Source organism: Cynara cardunculus (genome assembly GCF_001531365.2).
Source record: "Cynara cardunculus var. scolymus isolate 2C chromosome LG 3, CcrdV1, whole genome shotgun sequence".
Classification (NCBI taxonomy): Eukaryota; Viridiplantae; Streptophyta; class Magnoliopsida; order Asterales; family Asteraceae; genus Cynara; species Cynara cardunculus.
In genome coordinates, this window is record NC_037530.1 from 38,399,514 (window position 1) to 38,418,883 (window position 19,370).

Below are 19,370 nucleotides of genomic sequence, written 5' to 3' on the forward strand. Positions count from 1 at the left end.
GTGTAATTTAATTTTGAAATTTCGAGAATCGTTTTAGAATATATTTTTTATATACTATTTAATTTGAATCTGATGGCGGCTCATTATTTCATAGGCGATAACTTATACTTCGAACATCGTAGGTGTATATAATATATAAAATAATAATTGACGATGACATTATTTCTATTATAATTGTATATTTGATAAGATAGATGAAACTCGTGAACAAGTCAAATAATAAAACAAAATTGGAAAAGATAAATATGTGATTTTAATTTAAAAAAAAATTGAAAATATTTGGTTAATAATCTAAGCATTATTATTAAATTATGTGTTAAATTAAGTATTAGATATAGTTTAAAAGAAATTTTCAATTCTATGCCGTATCACATGTAACTGCAAGGGTGGTGTCTGATTGGTTTAAGCTTGGGCTCCAAAGATCAAAAGTATCTGAAAATCTCATGTTCAAATTCAAGAAGGAATAAAAATCTTCTTATAGTCACAAATGTTCAATAATATTAAGCGTTGAGTTTATATTGTTATTTTAAGTAGATCAAATATTGTCTTTGTGGAAAATTTTCAATTTTTTGTTTTTGTGTTCGTTCATTTTAAATTTTCTATTTCTATCAGGATTTCCGAAAAAATTCATCATTTAGACTAAAAAATATCATCTTGATTCGAGTTACACGATAAAGTTATGAAATCTCGAAGTTTACTATGAATATGATTAAAACATGTTATATGAACATGATTCCAACATTTAGATATTAAAAAATATGAGTCTTAAAAAAATTCATCTCGATTCGATGTACGAGTTAAAAGTTATCCAGATAAAATCTTGATTCGAGTTATAAGTTAAAAACTTATTGGATCCCGAAATTTCACAACGAATATGATTGATAACATATAGCAAACGCTGATTAAACTTCAAGATATCATAATTTTTGAATCATAACTCAGATTGAGATAGTTTATTTAAGTTAACTGTTTATTTAGATCTAAATGTTACAAAATTAAAATTTTAAGATCTGGTTCAATACAAAAAACCTAGAAAGACATGCAAACACATAAACAAGAAAAAAGAACGAAAACAGTAATATATCCAGTCTAGAAAATACTGTAAATACAAATTAATTTATTATTGTATTTAAAACTTAATATTTTCTTAGAAATTATTGGATATATTGTTATTGGAATAGAGAAAAATAATACATGAAAAGAATTAGGGCTTATTTGTTTTTTGAAAAAAAAAACCTTTAATATCTCTTAAGTCTGAATTGGTAAGACGTTTTTCTTTTTAGACTTTAGACGTTTGTCAGTTTACAAAAACAAATAGTTTTATTGATTCAGATTTCAGACTTCAGACGTAAAAACAAACAGTATGACTGATTTAGATTTCAGATTTCAACACCACCTCTTATAAATTAGAAATTAGATCAGATTATCAAACTTTAACACGTATTAAAACATATTAAAAAAAGACAACGTGTGTCGGAGCATAGAAATTGAAATTCCCATTTTAAATGAATAAAAGATATTTTGGATATATCCTTGGACATCATTATTATCTAAAGAAATTTTAGTATATAAAGGCTCTTTAGTGTCTTATGTAGTGCACCCCAGTCAATATCCTCCTCTATTTCGATCTTTCATATATAGGCTTTTACTCGTCTAGAAAAATGCCTGGAATCGCTATCGGTAATTTTAATGATTCCTTCAGCGTTACCTCTATCAAGGCATACATTGCCGAGTTTATCTCCACCCTGCTCTTTGTCTTCGCTGGTGTCGGCTCTGCCATCGCGTATGGTATGTTCAAAGTTAAAAGTTGTATTCATTGTTTGCTGTGTTTTTTAAGTACATGATATTTATATACAGTAAATGGAACTCATGATATAACAAGGTTGGGTGATTGGATAATGTTAAATTGATTGTATTGTTTGGTTTGTGGCAGCTAAATTAACGGCTGATGCTGACCTCGATCCGGCTGGTCTAGTAGCTATTGCAGTTTGCCATGGATTAGCCCTTTTTGTGGCTGTATCCATTGCCGCTAACATCTCTGGCGGCCACGTGAATCCAGCTGTCACCTTTGGGTTGGCTGTTGGTGGCCAGATCACCTTCCTTACTGGCCTCTTTTACTGGATTGCCCAACTCCTTGGCGCTGTGGTCGCATGCTTCCTTCTCAGTTTCGTCACCGGAGGCTTGGTAAGCATAGTCAAAAGCAATAGCGGATTCATTAATTTTGGTACTGGGGGTAGGAATTTAAATTTATAATTTTTTGGGAGGCAAAAGAAGAAATATATTTATAAAAAATAAAATATATAGTAAACAGATGACTCTATGAAAATTTGTAGGGTCAATTGACCCTGACTCATGATTGTAGATCCACCTATAGTCTAGGGGCTAAACTATACAATTGCATTTTTGGAGATTAGAGGGAGGTTTAGGGAAAAACCTAAAAACGAAAAATTGAGGAGTACTCTGGTAACCATTCATCTTGACGATTTGTACATGTGCATACAAGTGATTGAAGTTGTTTCTTGGTTTTTATGCACATGTGCATGTTACGTACATGTGTATACCGAAAAAATTGCTTACAAATTACTTGTATTTGCACGTGCATACCTTCCAGATGATCAGTTACCGGAGTATTCATTATTCTTCAGTTTTTCATTTTTTTTTTACGATTTTCCCTTAAATCTAACCTTCAAAATTTATTTAAATTCTAACTAGTGTTTTTTTTGGAATTTTATTGCAGGCTGTCCCAATACACGGTGTTGCAGTAGGCGTGGGAGCGCTTCAAGGGGTGGTTATGGAAATCATCATCACATTTGCGTTAGTATACACAGTATACGCCACAGCATGTGACCCAAAGAAGGGTGCATTGGGAACAATTGCCCCAATTGCAATTGGTTTCATTGTGGGTGCCAACATCTTGGCCGCAGGCCCATTCTCAGGTGGATCAATGAACCCAGCTCGATCTTTTGGACCTGCTGTTGCCAGTGGTAACTTTGCCGGACACTGGATCTACTGGGTTGGACCCCTCATCGGTGGTGGTTTAGCCGGAGCCATTTACCCACACGTTTTCATTTCCAGCGAACATATTCCTCTCACCAACGACTACTAAGTTTTCATTGTTCTTGTGTGATTGAATGCATTTCTAGGTTTTTTCAATTGTAAAAATAAGAAGAAAAACAATTTAATTGTTTTTCTTTATTTATTTGTTATTATTAATTACAAGTAATTCATCCAAATTTGTTTTCTTTTGTAAGTTGTTATTTGATTGGTTTTTCATTAAATCTTGTATGGATAAAAATGTCTGTGTGGATTAAACTATTTGAATAGATTAACAAGGTTTTCATAGACGAATGAACGTTTCTTTAACTTGTAAAGTCGGGTTTGGAAAAAACTTAACTTTCTGTATAAACTCTCCTTAAAAACTTATTGAATAAGTCAATACATATATATATCATTAAGCTATTACAAAACATTCATATATAACTGATCAGATAAGTCATCGTTAAATTGCTAGAATTGTAAATTTGATATCTAAAGAGGGCCCACTTACGTTTGTAATTGGTTGGCCTTTTTTTGGGTTGTTGTCTTCGACAAGTTCAAATAAAACAGAATATGGTGGGTGGGTGGGCGGGTGGGCCTATTTGGGTCAATCAATGCATGTGGATATGTTCTGGTGGGTGGCCCACCTTGATTTCATTTGATTTTGTTTGATATAAAAAGATATATAAGTCAAGTTTATATCTGATCTGATGTTTAGAATCGTTTTTAACATGTTAAATGTCTGATTTTGAACAGAGTTCTTAAAACTTTGGAGCTAATTTCACATTGTTCAGGGCCTTTCATAAAACGAATGTAAAGCTAATATGTAATTATGTATCTTTATTGTCTTATTTTACAGTATAATCAAAGTTTTATGTGTAACAGAGCCTCCAAAAAGATTGTAACATCCCTGTTGATAATTGATTTCAAATTCGATAAAAATTTGATTGTAATAGGTTCGGTTGTCGTCGTATCATGCGTAGTCGTAAACCCTGTTCTAATTGGGATGGATTAGGAGAGAAACCATTGTATTTGTGAGTTGTGGTAATTAAGCCAGCCAAAGCAATGGCTGTAGCAGTGACAAATTTAAGATTTTATATTAGAGTTTGAATTTAATTCTATTTTTTAAATGGTAATATTAGAGTAATAATTTTTTTACGCATATATTTTCCAGACGCGGGTCCTAGAAATGCACAAATGGGCCAGACTCGAGAGCAATATCGACTCCATCCCTAATAAGCACGCTTCTTTACATCAAAGTCATGTTACAAACAAGAACACGAGACGAGCCGGATTGGGACCAAGGCCCACTTACCTGATGTTAGGACTGGTTTAGGGGTTGTTTGTTTATCTCTTAATAGTTTCATTAAAAGACATTATCTGAATCGTTAAGAGATGAATCTTATTTAGCAGAAAAAAGTCTGCCTCTTAATATAACTAAAACCCTCTGAATAATTTTGTATCATGCGTCTCCCTTAACCATTCAACGCCCTAATTTCATTATAAACAATTACCAAACAAGTATACTTCATTTTGCACTATATCATGAGTCTTTTAATTATTTTGATCACTTAACCATTCAACAACTACCAAACAGTCTCGTACATAATAATGTATTCATTAATTTTTTTTTTACACTTTTAATTTCTGAAACTATTTTTATGTTGCATTGTTTGCAATAGTTAGTGTATTTTTTCACTTGAATAAAAATGTGTTATAATTAGTTATTAAACAAATGAGATGAATAAATATTACCCAAAATAATATTTATAAAAGTTTTTATCAAACACAATGCTTAAAATCGTATAAAAACCGTTTTGGTTAGTAGGACTGTAGACGGGTTGGGTTGGCCAAATTCAAGACATTTGAACAACTCAACTCAACTCAATGTTGACGGTTTGAAAATTTTCAACCCAATTCAACCCAAACTATGTAGGTTTTGGGTTGGGTTGAGTTGGTTAGATTGAAACTTTGATACATCATATTATAATCTAACTAAGCATTTGTGTTTAAACGAAGTAAAATCAGTTAAGAACTTACAAATAAGGCTACCAGTTACATAAGAGAATAGAGCTAATTGTGTTTAAACGGTTGAAATTGTGATATAATTATGAACAGAGCTAATTACAGGTTTGTTTAAAGCCTAATGCACATATATTAATTAAGGACTTACGTACTTAACAATCATATTAAATCCATGATGTAAAAAGACATAGGTTTCATCACGTTGGGTTGGGTTTAAATGACCAAACCCAATTTCAAATCAATATATATCTATGTACAATTTACAACTCGATTAGGTATCAATTGGATTGAGTTGGTTATTTCGGATTGGGTTACACCCTACAGGTTAGGATTGGTTGGAACGGCTGATTCTAATTGGGCTTGCCTTTGAACATTGAGACCAATCATAATTGGGACCGGGCCTTAGAACGACAGCCCGGTCAAGTTTGAAAATACCAATGTAAAAAATCATCTTTTTTAAAAACCCGTTTGGTATATGAGATTGGCATAACAAAGATTTATTATTTCATGTTTGACGTTATATTAAACTAAATCAGATTGGGGCAAAAATGCACTTCTTTATCCCACCAAAATAGGTGGAACAAAAATTAACAAGATTGATAAATTACTAAACTACCTATATCAGGTTAAAACCCTAAAACGTAAAACCTTCCACAATTCTTTTGTATAAAACCCAGAAGTAGTTGTAGTAAACAAACTTCCACTAGTTTCTAGAAGAAACTTTTGAGTACTACATGGACTGATTCTGTAGCATTTAAGAATGTAATAAGATCATAACCATTCTCATCATTTACAAGATAACAAAATCAAGAAAATAAGAAAAGAAATCAAGATTCTGGTGGGGGTTCCCTTCCAAGTGTCCATTCATGCCCTTTCCATTCTGGTAATTGCTGGATCACAACCTGCATTTGCAACAATCAAGTTTCAGTTAAAAGAGACCAGTCTCCTTTCGTGAGATCATCAAAAATTAACACTGAATTTTTTCGGTAAAACACTGTGAAAGTACAAAAAACTGTACCCTCACAGTAATTTTGCTGTTAAAGTTCTGTGTGTTTTTATGGCTTCACATCTGGTCTCATGAAAACCCAACTCTACAAACAAAAGTGCATCTACGTATATTGACTAGTGCTAACCAAGCCTCTGGAATCCGGTTTCCCCACGGTTGTCTGACAAGCGAGCCTCCAGTTCTTGGGATTCTGTAAGAATCATAGATAAATTTAGAACTTGGAAACCAACTATTTCATAAACTATTCATAATGAATAATCTTTGTTTACGTTCTAGTTTTACTGATTTTTGGATGAAGATTAAGCTACAAGTTATAATTTCTTCGTGAACCGATCTTGATCAATGGGGTAAATTAATTTGTCATACCCGATTGAGCTTCTCCTTCTCTTTATCCGTTCGTGGATTAAGCAACTCTTTCCCCTCGATAACCTATGATTATACTCGAAATTAAACACTAAACCGACGCAATTAATCGCTTTAAAAACTGTCTTTAATCAACTAACTACCTCCACCATGCAAGTGCCACAGGTTCCTCCTCCAGCACAGTTTAACAAAGGTCTAGACTGAATTACCATAAATAAAAAAACTACGTTATCGGTTATCGAATATGTATAATTAGAAAGATTCACAAATGAATATGTGGGATGGAAAGTAGATAGCATTACATATGGTCCATATAACTCGATATTAGTATCAAGCATAATGTCCCTAAGTTTTTGTCCGCCACTCGCGTTTCTAAAATGTACGTCGGGCGTTCCATCCGGTAGCAGCACCGACTGCATGCCATTCGATACAAACGTTTAATCTACAGTGTGCAGTGTCGATTGAAACGATGTTAAGTTAAGATTGATGACTTACACTCACGAAAGCGAAATTGATGCAAGGTGGTTCTTGATCAGATGGTGCGGCTTCGGATTGACCAGTGGTCATGGTGGCTCGAATTCGGGATCGAGGGTAAGTGAGGCATTTGGTGGAGGGTTTTTGGGTGGTGAAAGTGGTGGTAATGGTGGTGTTGAAATTGTAACAGGAAGAGTGTGAAAATGAAGATATGCCATAAGCATTCATGCCCATTTTTGGGGGGCTAAGTGCAGGTGGCTAAGACTAGAAAGATGATGGGTTTTGAAGCCTTGGGTTCATAGAATGGCCATTTTGTGGCTAACCCAACCCAGGATGACTGATTGCTATTGCTATGCATCCACCATTGGAGGTTTTGAGTGTGTGGACGTGATGAATCTTATCTGCTGTTGCTGATATGGGGAGGGGATGCATCTAGTATTCTAGTGGTAGTTTTTTCTGGTTAGATCTGAGTATTTTTTTTTTTTGCTTTACCATTTTTACCCTTGTAATTACTTTAAATACATGCATGAGGGAGGGCATAATGGGAATTTGAAAAGTGATGTCCATTTTTTCGAGAGTCTATGTGGTTTGTCAAAAATTGTGATTTTCGTTCTTGTAGTTCAGAAACTGTAGTTTTTGTCCTTATGGTTCCTAATTCATTGTTATTTTCATTCTTATATTTTACAATTTATTTTTGTTTTGCTCCCTGTGGTTTACGAATTTTTACTGTTTTGATCCCTTATGTTTAAAGGTAAGACTTAGTACAAGACGAAAATAACAATAAATTGCATACCATAAAGACTAAAATAACAATTTCTAAACTATATGAACAAAAATAAAAAATTATTAACAAAGCCATAGTAATTTACTCTTTTTAAAAAAAAAACTAGAGTAAATTACATAAATCATCCCTAGGGTTTGTGGAAACTTAGGTTTTCGTCCTTAACTTTAGGAAACTACAAAGAATGTCATTAGGGTTTGTATTTTATTACGGATTTTGTCCTTGGCTGTTAGTGCCGTTAAAAGATGTCATTAAGTGTCAGTTTGTAAAAATGTACAAGTTCTTAAAACATACGTCCACATTAAAACAATTTGAAAAAAAATAAGATCTAACCTAACCTTACCCCCAAAACGTGGCATCCCCTTCTCTGGCACAGAGTTGTTCTCATTCTGCAACGACCGCTCTCCACCTTCTACGGTGACCCTCTCTCATCCTAACCTCATAACTTGCCGCATCACGGCTGAAGAGTTAGTCCGTCAACCTAGGGCAGTATGTATTCGTTAGCTTAGGGGGTCACTTCACACCCATAAGGTTTCAAAATATTGTTTACACTTAAATACTGACCCCAATATCCAAGATTTCTAAATCCTCCTGCCTTCTCCCTATACGTCTTCATCTCTCTTTGTGGTTTTGATTAATCACACCAGTATCCTCAACCCTCTTTGCGACTTCATCTTTCTCGGACTTAGTGGTTTTGATCAACACGTTTCTGTAACTTCCATGCTACGCATGTGAGGTGTATGTTTTTACATGAGAATCAAACACAGTCGTTGAAGAAGAAGATATAGGTGACCGATGATGGCAGTTACCAAAAAGGGAACGAGAGAGGGATGTCACACAAGGATTCAAATTAGGTTTTGTCTTTCAAATGCTTTAATTGTTTCTCCTAAAGCTTTAAACATTTTTACGGAATTTATCTGATAAAATTTATGAAAAATGACAAAATGCCCCTCACTAGCACGTAGAATAATTAACCATCGTTGCTAACGACCGTCAGGGCCACAGAAATTGCAAAATACAATGTCTTTCCTTCTAATTTAAAACGAAAAAAAAAATTAGAGACGAAAACCGGAGTTTCCATAAACCTAGGGACGATTTCGTAATTTAAGAAAAGTAAACAAAAAGAGAAATAAAATCGCTAGAAGGAGGGCTTGAACCTCCGACCTTGTGGTTAACAGCCACACGCTCTAACCAACTGAGCTATTCCAGCATCTTGCTATCGTATTGCACATATTTACTTATTAAATGAAAACGGTTCATCTTCATTAGAAACTTTGCTGATTGAATTTTATAATTGGGGGTTTTAGAGATCGGTTAAACCTCTCTTCTAGGGCTCCGGCAGTGAACACAATGCCCCAAATAACAAACCTTCGCCTCCTTTTCTCCTCCGCTGCAAACCACCCTAATCCCTCTTCTTTTCTCTCTTCTTTCAAACCCAATTCTTTCTTTAAATTCAACACCAAAATACCCACTAAACTTAATAAGTCCATCTCTTTTTCTTACCCTTTCTTCACTTGTCTTTCATCTTCGTCATCATCATCATCATCATCATCAAGGAAATCACACAGATACAATTCGAAGTCTTTTAATTCGAATCGAAGAATCAGTAGCAGTAACAGCAAGCAGAGTGATATGAGGGAGAAAAGAGGGTTATCATCGATGAAGATGGGAGATGAAGTGGAAGAAACCAAGAAGATGGATATGGCTGCTGGGTTTAACAAGAAAAGGGCAGAGGGTAGAGATAAGAGTAGCAGGCCTAAAGATCTTAAGTTAAAAGTCAGAAGGCTTAATCCTGTTAATACAATTTCTTATGTTCAGGTATATGTTTTTGACACCATTTTAGTTTTGATCCATCTTCCCAAAACTCACTTTTCATATCCCTTATAAGAGGGAAAAAAAGATCCGAACTTTGAATCTTTGGGTTAAAAATGGCTACTTTTTAACTTTAGAGTTGAAGTGGTTTTTAAATTTTTATTGGGAAGAAAGATTGGAGCTGTAGCTTATCAAAGGTTGGCATCAAATTGGTAACAGTAGGACATTTAAAATGTGAAATTTAGAAATAATAGGTTGACATAAAGTTAGCAGCCTAGAATCTTGATGCAGTTCTTTTGTGGAAGTGATAAACCAAGGGGCCGATTACTGAATGCTTACTGGTTACCTTACCGCAAAGTTGTTAAAGGCTCAAGGCGCACTTAGGCGCAATGCAAGGCATATCTTATCAATATATATATATACACACACACACAGTTACAGACAACTCAAATATGCAACAAGTACAAGCCTCCAATGTAGCAACCAACAAAACTTTGATAGAGGCAGAATGGTTTAAAACATGAGCCGTGAAGGAGAAGTTTTAAGGTCTGGGTATTTATAGAGGAGGTTTGAAGTTCTACGGAATGAGTAATTAATATTAGGGTTTGACTTATATGATCTATTTGATAACTCTTTTTTAAGAAGTCTAGGAGATGAGAAAACTTTTTTAATCTTAGGGTTTAACTAGGTATTTAGTAACTCTTTTATTAGGCGCGCCTAAGCCCACAAGGCGCCTCAGTCGAGGCACAGTGGCCTTAGTGAGCCTCGTGGATACGCCGAGCATTGACTTGAAAAGAACCCAAGATCTTGAGCGTTATGAGCCTTAGAGCCTAGGCGCGCCTCAGGCAGGCTTTTTAACAACCATGCCTTACCGGATGAATATGGTAAGGACCAAGAATCTTACCCGGTAAGAGCGAGGCAAGGACCAAGAGTCTTACCCGGTAAGTGAGGGCGACGACTCTTAGCATGGTTAGTGCTTACCGGGTAAATTGTTGCATAAAATGCCGTTTTGGTGGACTAAAATCTTATCTGGTAAGTAAGTGATAGTGTTGAATTTTACCTCTAAATGCTTACCAGGTAAGTGTTTGGTAAATGCCCCTAAGCTTCGATAAATAAAGTTCATTACTTCGTCTCTACTTTTGTTTTAAGCCTTGTAAATGCTGGTCTGTTAGTTTTGTTGTTCTTTAACACTGGTAAGTTTGGTAATTTGGGTGATGGGTTTTCATTCTTTGTTCTTTTGTAAGATATTTGATTTTGTACGTAGGAAGGGGCTAATTTTTTTATGCAGGTTTTAGGAACCGGTATGGATACTCAAGACACATCGCCGTCAGTCTTGCTCTTCTTTGACAAACAGCGATTTATATTTAATGCTGGAGAAGTAAGTATTTTGATGTATTCTTATGAACCTCATTAAACAGTTACATTGTTTGAATGTTTAGCTGATTAGGATGTATAACTATAGTTATATAGATCATATATTATTCCATATCGATATGGGCAGGCTTGAACTGAACAAAATATGTCCTCAAAGTCTTTGGCTGCTACTATTTTCTTTTCTAAAGAGATTACCCATAATCTTCTGCCAAACTTTCCATTTTTATAGACATGCCATGTACACAAGCCTAGGTGCTTTGAATATGCCATAGATTGCATTTAAATCAATCAATGCTGAGTGTTTCCTGTTCTAGTGCCCAACCGTTAGGGGGCTTTAGTTTGATGGAATGGTTTTAATGGATTTGGATTTCGTAGAGGGATTTGGAATTGGAGGGATTTGGGTTTGGAATCTTTGGTGTGTTTGGTTTGTAGGATCTGAAATGGAATTGGATTCCATTCGTTATAAATAATTTATAAAAACAAATGATAAATAGCTATAAAAATAATTAAATTACATTTTTATTAATTGATTATTACAAAACAAATGTTTTTAACATTTTTTTTAAAACATTATTTACATAAAATCCTACTAAATCCTGTGAAATACCAAGCACCCCAGAAGGATTTCAAAATTCTATGTTTGTGGGATTTTAAATCCAGAAAATCCTTCCTACCAAACATGGGATTGGAGTGGAATTCAATTCCAAATCCCTCCAAATCCTCCAATCCTGCAGACCAAACGGGACTTAGGATTTTGGCTAGTTCATCCATGAGACAGGGAGTCGGCTACAATGGTGTAAAGATTTCTACATTGTACAATGTACTAGCTCTATCTGTATCATGTAGAATGTTCTAGATGCATGCAGAAGCTAGGAGAAATGTTGGAGGGCCCAAAAGAATCCTGATCTAGATGCTTATGGAGGGGTGAATCTCGTTATAGAAAGGAGAGTCCTTTTTCTAATCCGTCAAGAAATATGTAAGGATCACCTTGTGAGTGAAAGATAAAGCGGTAAACTGCCAAATACTTCTCTCTTGTTATCTAGCTTTCTCTTTTTTAAGGATTTCTTTAGTGCAACTAGGCATTGATCGTTGTTGCTATCGCCGAATGGAGTTAAAATAATTCTACTACTCTAGGTCTTGGAGCATGCTCTTGTAGTATCAGTGGCGATCAGATAAATTTATATCTCCAGTAAGAAGCACGGTACTCAGAATTCAACTCCCAAGAATCTTTAGGGCCTGTTTTTTTGCAGCTTAATGGGACTCGTAGCTTATTTGGTCAGCTATAGATGACTGTTTGGTAGTGGCTTAATGATATGGGAAGTGGCTTACTAAGTAAGCTTTTAGAGGGGAGGTTTATGCAGAAACCCAAGTTCAATCCAGACATGCCTCTCCCAATTAAAAAACACACAACTTCTAACTATGAAATACACTTCCAAATTTTTTTTCCCAATCTATTTAGACAGATTAATCCACACAGACAGCTTTATCCATACAGGACTTAATGGAAAAACCAACCAAACAGCCCCGTAGTTGCTAGATAGGCTTTCTGGCTGACCAACTTGTCTTCTACATTTCACTGAGCCATCTTGGTTCTTTTCTTTTGTTATAAAGCAATTTGTTCCATATTAACTGTAATTGGAGGTTTACTACTAGAGTAGAGTCTTGGAGTGCTGGAATTGTTAATTTCAATCTATAATTTGTTTCAGGGGCTGCAACGATTTTGTACAGAACATAAGATTAAGTTGTCAAAGGTAAAACTGCGATCATGAAGATTCCCATTTTCATCTACATTTATAGGTAGTGTCTGCTTAGTAATGAGAATGATTTGCTGCTTCTGTTTTAGATTGATCACATATTTCTTTCACGTGTCTGCTCAGAAACAGCTGGTGGACTACCAGGTTTGCTTATTATACACGAGCTTGGGTATTTATTTCAAATTAGCATATATATATATATATATGTATATATATATATATATATATATATATATATATATATATATATATATATAGGGAGGTTCAGGGGAAAACCCCCCAAAAAATGAAAAACTGAGGAACACCCTGGTAACCATTCATCTGGATGGTATACACATGTGCATACAAGTAATTGAAGCCTTTTCTTGTTTTTTATGCACGTGCGCATGTTATGCACATGTGCATACCGGGCAAATTGCTTACAAATGACTTGTGTGCATACCGTCCAGATGAACGGTTACTAGGGTGTTCATCGGTTTTTCATTTTTTTGCGGTTTTCTTTTGAACCTGATCGTGTATATGTATATATATTGAGAAAATGTCAATAAGTAAGCATTGAAGTTTAAAAGAAAAAGTCTTGTTCATGTGCAGTAATCATATTTAACTGTAATATCTCAATTATGAAAATTGATTCGCAGGTCTTCTATTGACGTTGGCTGGCACTGGTGAAGAAGGAATATCGGTATGTTTTACTTTCTTTATTAAATGCTGTATTAGATTAACAAAAGAATCGTGCATTTGCTAACACGGGTTTTGGTTCATATCTGAAGGTAAATGTATGGGGGCCCTCAGATTTTAAGTATTTAGTCGATGCAATGAAATCTTTCATTCCAAATGCAGCCATGGTTCATACACGATGTTTTGGTCCATCGCCCAAATCTGATAAGATTCCGTTGGACAATCTTGAAAAGCTTAATGACCAACTCAAACTTATTGATGATGAAGTTGTCAAAATATCTGCTATTTTGTTGCGGCCAAGCAGTTCTGAAACTAATGGTCTCAAGAAAGACGAGTTTGCATTAAAGTCTAGCGATATTTCCGTTTTATATATTTGTGAGTTGCCCGAGATTAGGGGTAAATTTGACCCTGAAAAGGCCAGAGCACTTGGATTGAGACCTGGGCCAAAATATCGAGAATTACAAGAGGGAGTTTCTGTGAAATCAGATACGAAGAATATCATGGTAGATTTTTAATCACCTTACTGTTTTTCTTTATCATAGATCCCGTTTTCTTTTCAATTGATATGTAGCTTTGCTTGTATCATTTAGGTTCATCCAGATGACGTCCTTGGACCATCGGTTCCCGGGCCTATTGTTCTCCTTGTAGATTGCCCTACTTTATCTCATTTTCAAGAATTGTTATCTTCATCGTCTCTCGAGACTTACTATGCTGACGTGGCTAGTATGCCAGACGAGAATCACAAAACCGTCAATTGTGTAATTCACTTAAGTCCGGCATTAGTTGTAAACTCCAATGATTATCAAAAATGGATGTCAAGATTCGGTGGGGCAGAGCATATTCTGGCAGGGCATCAAATGTAAGTCTCTTATTCCAAATTTTGACATCAAGACAATCTTGATGTTTCATTACTTGCCGTTCCTTTTTAAAGATTCGATAAAAGAAGCATTTATCAATTTGTTTTTAAGGCGAAAGATCGTGTGAGAAGGGAAGTTATGGTGAGAAGCATAAGCAGAGATCTGAACCCTTGATCACTTTTAATCTCATGCCCACCTATGAATTGTGCTTTAGAAGGGAATTGATCCAGTGCATTTCGGTGCACCTCATTGGTGTTGACATTCAATTAGGATTTATCCAAGGGTGGAGATCTCTTCTTACGCTTTTCACCATATCTTCTCTTCTCACTGGAACCCAACCCTTGTTTTTAATCCAGAGGAAGGTTTAGATTCTAAAGAGAGGAATTCTCTAAGCACAGAGAATTTCCGTTACAATGATAAAGAACAAGATATGTTGATAATAATTCAGTTACAGAAGAGATCCTATCTATATATACTACACGACAGTTAAGTCGGTTAAGCTCTTGACCAATAGGATATTACCACGTGGTTTATAAACATCTTCTGAATTGCTTAAATCTTCTCGGCTAATAAAAAGGGTCCATCGTCACTTCTGCAGGAAGAATATTGAGATACCGATTCTGCAATCCAGTGCAAGAGTTGCAGCTCGGCTTAACTACTTATGTCCTCAGTTCTTCCCAGCTCCGGGTTTTTGGTCTCTTCAACAACTGAGGTGTTCACCCTCACCCGTCATAAATGAGGTAAGCACTTACCTCATTTAGATAGAATTATTACTTGCTTATGTTATGCTTTTGTAATGCTTGTGTAAGGGGTACCTTTTCCTTGCTATAAAAGGAAGACTTAGTTTTGAGTTTATGACATCTAAAAGAACACCAAATTAATTTGAACATAATTACATACGGTTTACGTGTTAAACCCGCCTTTGAGCTAGTTTTTTTTTCTATCTGCCTGCAGGGCACTGGTTTAAAGCTTTGTGAGACCATTTCTGCCGAAAATCTTCTCAAGGTGCAAGATTTATATCAGAAGTGTTTGAATCATGCATTGCTTTTATTTTCACCAGTGACAAGTTTCTCAACTGTCCTGTTCTGTCCCGCGTTAGGGTGTGTTTGATATCCAGGTAGGAGAGAGAACGTCTCTTCAGCGTTTGGTAAGACAGAACTGGACATGACAGAATAGATAAAATGACTAATTTACATTCAATGAGTTGTTTATATCTTTTATATATTTTGATTAATTTGTGTAATTTATTAAATTATAATAAAATTAATATTTTTATAACAAAATATATGATTAGAAAGTTTTCATCAAGACGATTAAAATGACAGCAAAATAAAAAGTTTATGTAGTTTCCAATTTTTATTTTATATTTTTCTATATTATTTTATCATTGTTGATATTTAATAAATTACATAAATTAATCAAAATATGAAAACTGTATAAAAATAATATTTTGAGGACAGTAAAGTGAAAGTTTAAAGAGCACAAAATACAATAAATAGAATTTAAATAATGAATAAAATGAAAAAAGGGAGGCGTATATGATGTTTTAGAAGAGAATTATGTTTTATTTTGAGGTTATATTGGTAAAATGTTGGTCTGTACAACCTTGTTCCAAGGGAATAGTGATTCTTGTTATGTTCTGTTCTGCCAAACAGAACACCAATTGTCTGACATATTTAGTCCAAGTATTTTCCAGTCTTTTGTTGGAAAAAACCCATAATTCCTTTTAGAAATACAAGTTTCTTCCCATATTGCAGTTCTTCATTAGATTTTATCTGTTGGAACAGTTCCATTTGCGTCCGTATGCACAGCTCGGATTAGACCGATCTGGTATTCCGGCCACGGCAGCATCCCATGCAATTATCGAAGAGCTTCTTTCCGAGATTCCAGAAATATCGGATGCCGCCCAACAAGTTGCTCGCCTTTGGCAAAAGAACGTAGATGCAAGAGAGGCGGCAAGTGATGAAAACATGATCGAAGAACCTTGGTTAAATCAAAATTATCTTCCTAGCTGTTTGGAGGGCATCACAAGAGAAAATGTCGAGATTGTCCTTCTAGGAACGGGTTCATCTCAACCTTCCAAATATCGAAATGTTAGTTCCGTCTTCATCAATCTTTTCTCCAAAGGTAGTTTACTATTAGATTGTGGAGAAGGAACATTGGGACAGCTGAAAAGAAGGTAACGATATTTCTACTTAGGGGTGTTCGCGGTGCGGTTTGAGAATTTTTCCGAACCGCAAAAACCGCACTGTGAAATGCAGCGCGGTTTATGCAGTTTAGATGAACACCCCTATTTCTACTTGAAATTTTACGTTTCTATGCTTTCTTTCTAACATCTAGTTTTTAATGATCCCATTAACAGATTCGGCATTCAAGGCGCAGATGATGCCGTTAAAGGTTTAAGATTTATTTGGATTTCACATATCCATGCCGATCACCATACGGGTTTAGCAAGAATACTGGCTCTTAGACGCGATTTGCTTAAGGGGGTCCCACACGAACCATTGGTTGTTATTGGCCCTAGACAGCTGAAAAGATTCCTAGATGCGTACGAAAGACTTGAAGAGTTAGATATGCAGTTTCTTGATTGTAGACATACAACAAAAGCTTCGTTAGCGGCTTTTGAGTCGAACTATAATCAGTCGGATAATTCCGAACCCTTGAATGGCAACAAAATTGATTCCATAAATCCGAAAGTTTCTGATTCTAGTTTGTTTTCTAAAGGAAGTCAGATGCAGAGCCATTGGAAAAGGCCGGGTAGTCCGGTGGACGGTAATCTAGCGTACCCGATTATCAAAAACTTGACAGATGTGCTTAACGAAGCAGGTTTAGAATCGGTGATTAGTTTTCCGGTTGTGCATTGCCCACAAGCTTTTGGTGTTGTTTTGAAAGGTGTTGATAGATTACATGGTGACGGTAGAAGAATTGTACCCGGGTGGAAGATTGTTTATTCTGGTGACACTCGGCCTTGTCCGGAATTAGTCGAAGCGTCTCGAGGAGCAACGGTTCTCATACACGAGGTAAACGATTGAACTATGTTTTTTCTTGATACCGAATGACCAAGGCCTTTTTAAGCTAGCTTATTTTTTGAACTTATTAGGATAACTCTGTTTCGTTAGCATAAGCTAGCAAGTAGCGTTTCAATAAGCTTCAGGGGCTCTTTCCACCTTTTTTCAAATTATGCCCTTATAATTTTCTATTTTTTTAACATGTCCTTTTAGGTCATTTTACATTGTCGTCTGTCTTTATCAACTAGTTTTTACCAAACATGATTAGTTTATATCAACTTATTACCACCAACTAGCTCATTATCAGCTAGTTTTTGCCAAACATGATTTGATCATCAGCGAGCTTATCAGCCACCAGCATCTTATTAGTTTGCCAAACGAAACCTAAATGGATGCATGGAATGTTGTCTATTTCAGGCAACTTTTGAGGATGCTTTGGTGGAGGAGGCAATAGCAAGAAATCACAGCACGACGAAAGAAGCCATTGAAGTAGGGGATGCCGCAGGAGCTTATCGCATAATCCTTACGCATTTCAGTCAACGATACCCTAAAATTCCAGTATTTGATGAAGGTCACATGCATAAAACATGCATTGCTTTCGATATGATGAGCATCAACTTTGCCGACTTACACGTGCTTCCAAGGGTACTTCCGTACCTAAAATTGCTGTTTAAGAATGAAATGGTTGTCGATGAATACGAGGATCTTGAGGATGTTGTTACTTTAGCTGCTTGAACATCCTTCATTCATCTTTATAATGTAGTTTCACCAATTCTTTGAAATGAATTTATGTACAGTTGAAGAATCAATTCTGACTTGCAAGTTGGTTTACTTAATAACACAGCTGTTGGAGATGCTCTAACACTCCACTCTAGAAGCTTACTTAATAAGCCACTTTCTATATCATTAAGCCACTACCAAACAGTTACATATAGTTGACCAAATAAGTTGCGAGTCTCATTAAGTTTATTAAGCTATTTACAAACAGACCCTTATTTACATACAAGCATGCATCAATAGCACCATCTTTAATTCTTCATCTTCTTTGTATCTATGGTATTGCCACTGTAAAGCTGTTATCTTCTCCACCCTCTTTAGTAGAATCTCTAATTTGACTTGTATCTTCAATGGCCCATGATTCAACTTCCATCTTTTTGGTCCTCTTAAATTGTCTTACCAAATTAAGCCGTTCGGATGAATATGGAGAAGGAATCTACCGGACACATTAGAACAACGGTGTTAGGAAGAAAACTAGAAATTGGGAAGCATAAGATGAACACGATTAGATGTTGATAAGATGTACCAACGCCGGGATGTACTTGTTGATTGCAGCTAGTATTGCTGCATGCCCTACAGCCGAAACCTGCTCGGATACAGATTGTAGCATAAGCGGACGATAAAGTTTTGTTGATTACAGTACAACAAAATCGTATTTATAGGATGCCAAATATGTCTAACGTCCTAATAGACCAATTTATGAAGATTTAATTTTATAGAACCAAACAATCATATGTCTTATGTAAATGTGTTACATATGTTGATATGATAGCTTTGAAATAAAGTGTCTTATTAGTCTTTTTATATGACATTATTTGAAAAGATCTTATAAAAACAAATGTCCTATACAAAGATGTGTTCAAAGTGTCCTATAAAAAATCAAAAATCAGGAAATTAACTGAAATACCCAATCTCATCAACCATATTCACTTTTTAGCCAGTTTTCAGAGTCTTTTCCCAAAATAACCTGTCTTTACTTAGATGTTTTACTCATTTGCGTAAATACTGATTTCTGAAAGAAAAAAAAGAACAAAAAAATCCTTGCAAATATGTGGAAGGATTTTTTTATGCAAAAATCTGAATCTTTAAGCAAAAAATCTTTTCTAATCGAGTTTACGCAAATGCATAAGACATTTGCGTAAATTCTTGCTAAAATGGGAATTCAAGTGAAAAAGTGACTAAAAAGTGAAGTTGGTTGGAGAGATTGACTATTTTGGTCAGTCTCCCTAATAAATCTAATAGGACATTTTATTTCAAAAGTGTTGTACCAAAAACGTCCTATCAACTTGTTGTGTTATACAAAACAATCTATTATGATATTTAAACATATTTAGCATCCTATAAATACAATTTTGTTGGAATGTTGAGAACACGGTTTGGAAGTAGACATGTACCGGAATTAACATCAAGATTGTAACTGGAACG

At 35.2% G+C, this 19,370-nt stretch overlaps 3 protein-coding genes and 1 non-coding gene across 5 annotated transcripts; 2 read left to right on the forward strand and 2 right to left on the reverse strand.

Moving 5' to 3' along the window:
• Positions 1 to 1,600: 1,600 nt before the first annotated feature.
• Positions 1,601 to 3,348, forward strand: LOC112508928 (aquaporin TIP2-1-like). The gene is made up of 3 exons (XM_025113784.1): positions 1,601 to 1,788; positions 1,934 to 2,184; positions 2,738 to 3,348. The coding sequence occupies exons 1-3, from the start codon at positions 1,662 to 1,664 to the stop codon at positions 3,104 to 3,106; spliced, it is 747 nt and encodes a 248-aa protein (XP_024969552.1). The 5' UTR covers positions 1,601 to 1,661; the 3' UTR covers positions 3,107 to 3,348.
• A 2,351-nt stretch (positions 3,349 to 5,699) lies between these two features.
• LOC112508929 (photosynthetic NDH subunit of subcomplex B 3, chloroplastic) lies at positions 5,700 to 7,312 on the reverse strand. Of its 2 annotated transcripts, XM_025113786.1 has the most exons (6): positions 6,926 to 7,312; positions 6,733 to 6,843; positions 6,574 to 6,630; positions 6,434 to 6,496; positions 6,195 to 6,257; positions 5,700 to 5,963 (listed from the first exon to the last, which is right to left on the reverse strand). In XM_025113786.1, exons 1-6 carry the CDS (start codon positions 7,136 to 7,138, stop codon positions 5,889 to 5,891), a joined length of 582 nt encoding a protein of 193 aa, XP_024969554.1. In that variant the 5' UTR covers positions 7,139 to 7,312; the 3' UTR covers positions 5,700 to 5,888. The 2 variants fall into 2 exon arrangements, with proteins under 2 accessions (XP_024969554.1, XP_024969553.1); XM_025113785.1 differs by having other exon boundaries at positions 6,574 to 6,843.
• A 1,509-nt stretch (positions 7,313 to 8,821) lies between these two features.
• TRNAN-GUU lies at positions 8,822 to 8,895 on the reverse strand. Its single transcript has one exon. It is a non-coding gene; the product is annotated as a tRNA-Asn (tRNA).
• A 140-nt stretch (positions 8,896 to 9,035) lies between these two features.
• LOC112508927 (tRNase Z TRZ3, mitochondrial) lies at positions 9,036 to 18,022 on the forward strand. The gene is made up of 12 exons (XM_025113783.1): positions 9,036 to 9,503; positions 10,786 to 10,875; positions 12,578 to 12,622; positions 12,715 to 12,769; positions 13,264 to 13,307; positions 13,396 to 13,806; positions 13,894 to 14,162; positions 14,759 to 14,900; positions 15,115 to 15,165; positions 15,948 to 16,339; positions 16,523 to 17,180; positions 17,586 to 18,022. The coding sequence occupies exons 1-12, from the start codon at positions 9,036 to 9,038 to the stop codon at positions 17,901 to 17,903; spliced, it is 2,943 nt and encodes a 980-aa protein (XP_024969551.1). The 3' UTR covers positions 17,904 to 18,022.
• The last annotated feature ends 1,348 nt before the right edge of the window (positions 18,023 to 19,370 follow it).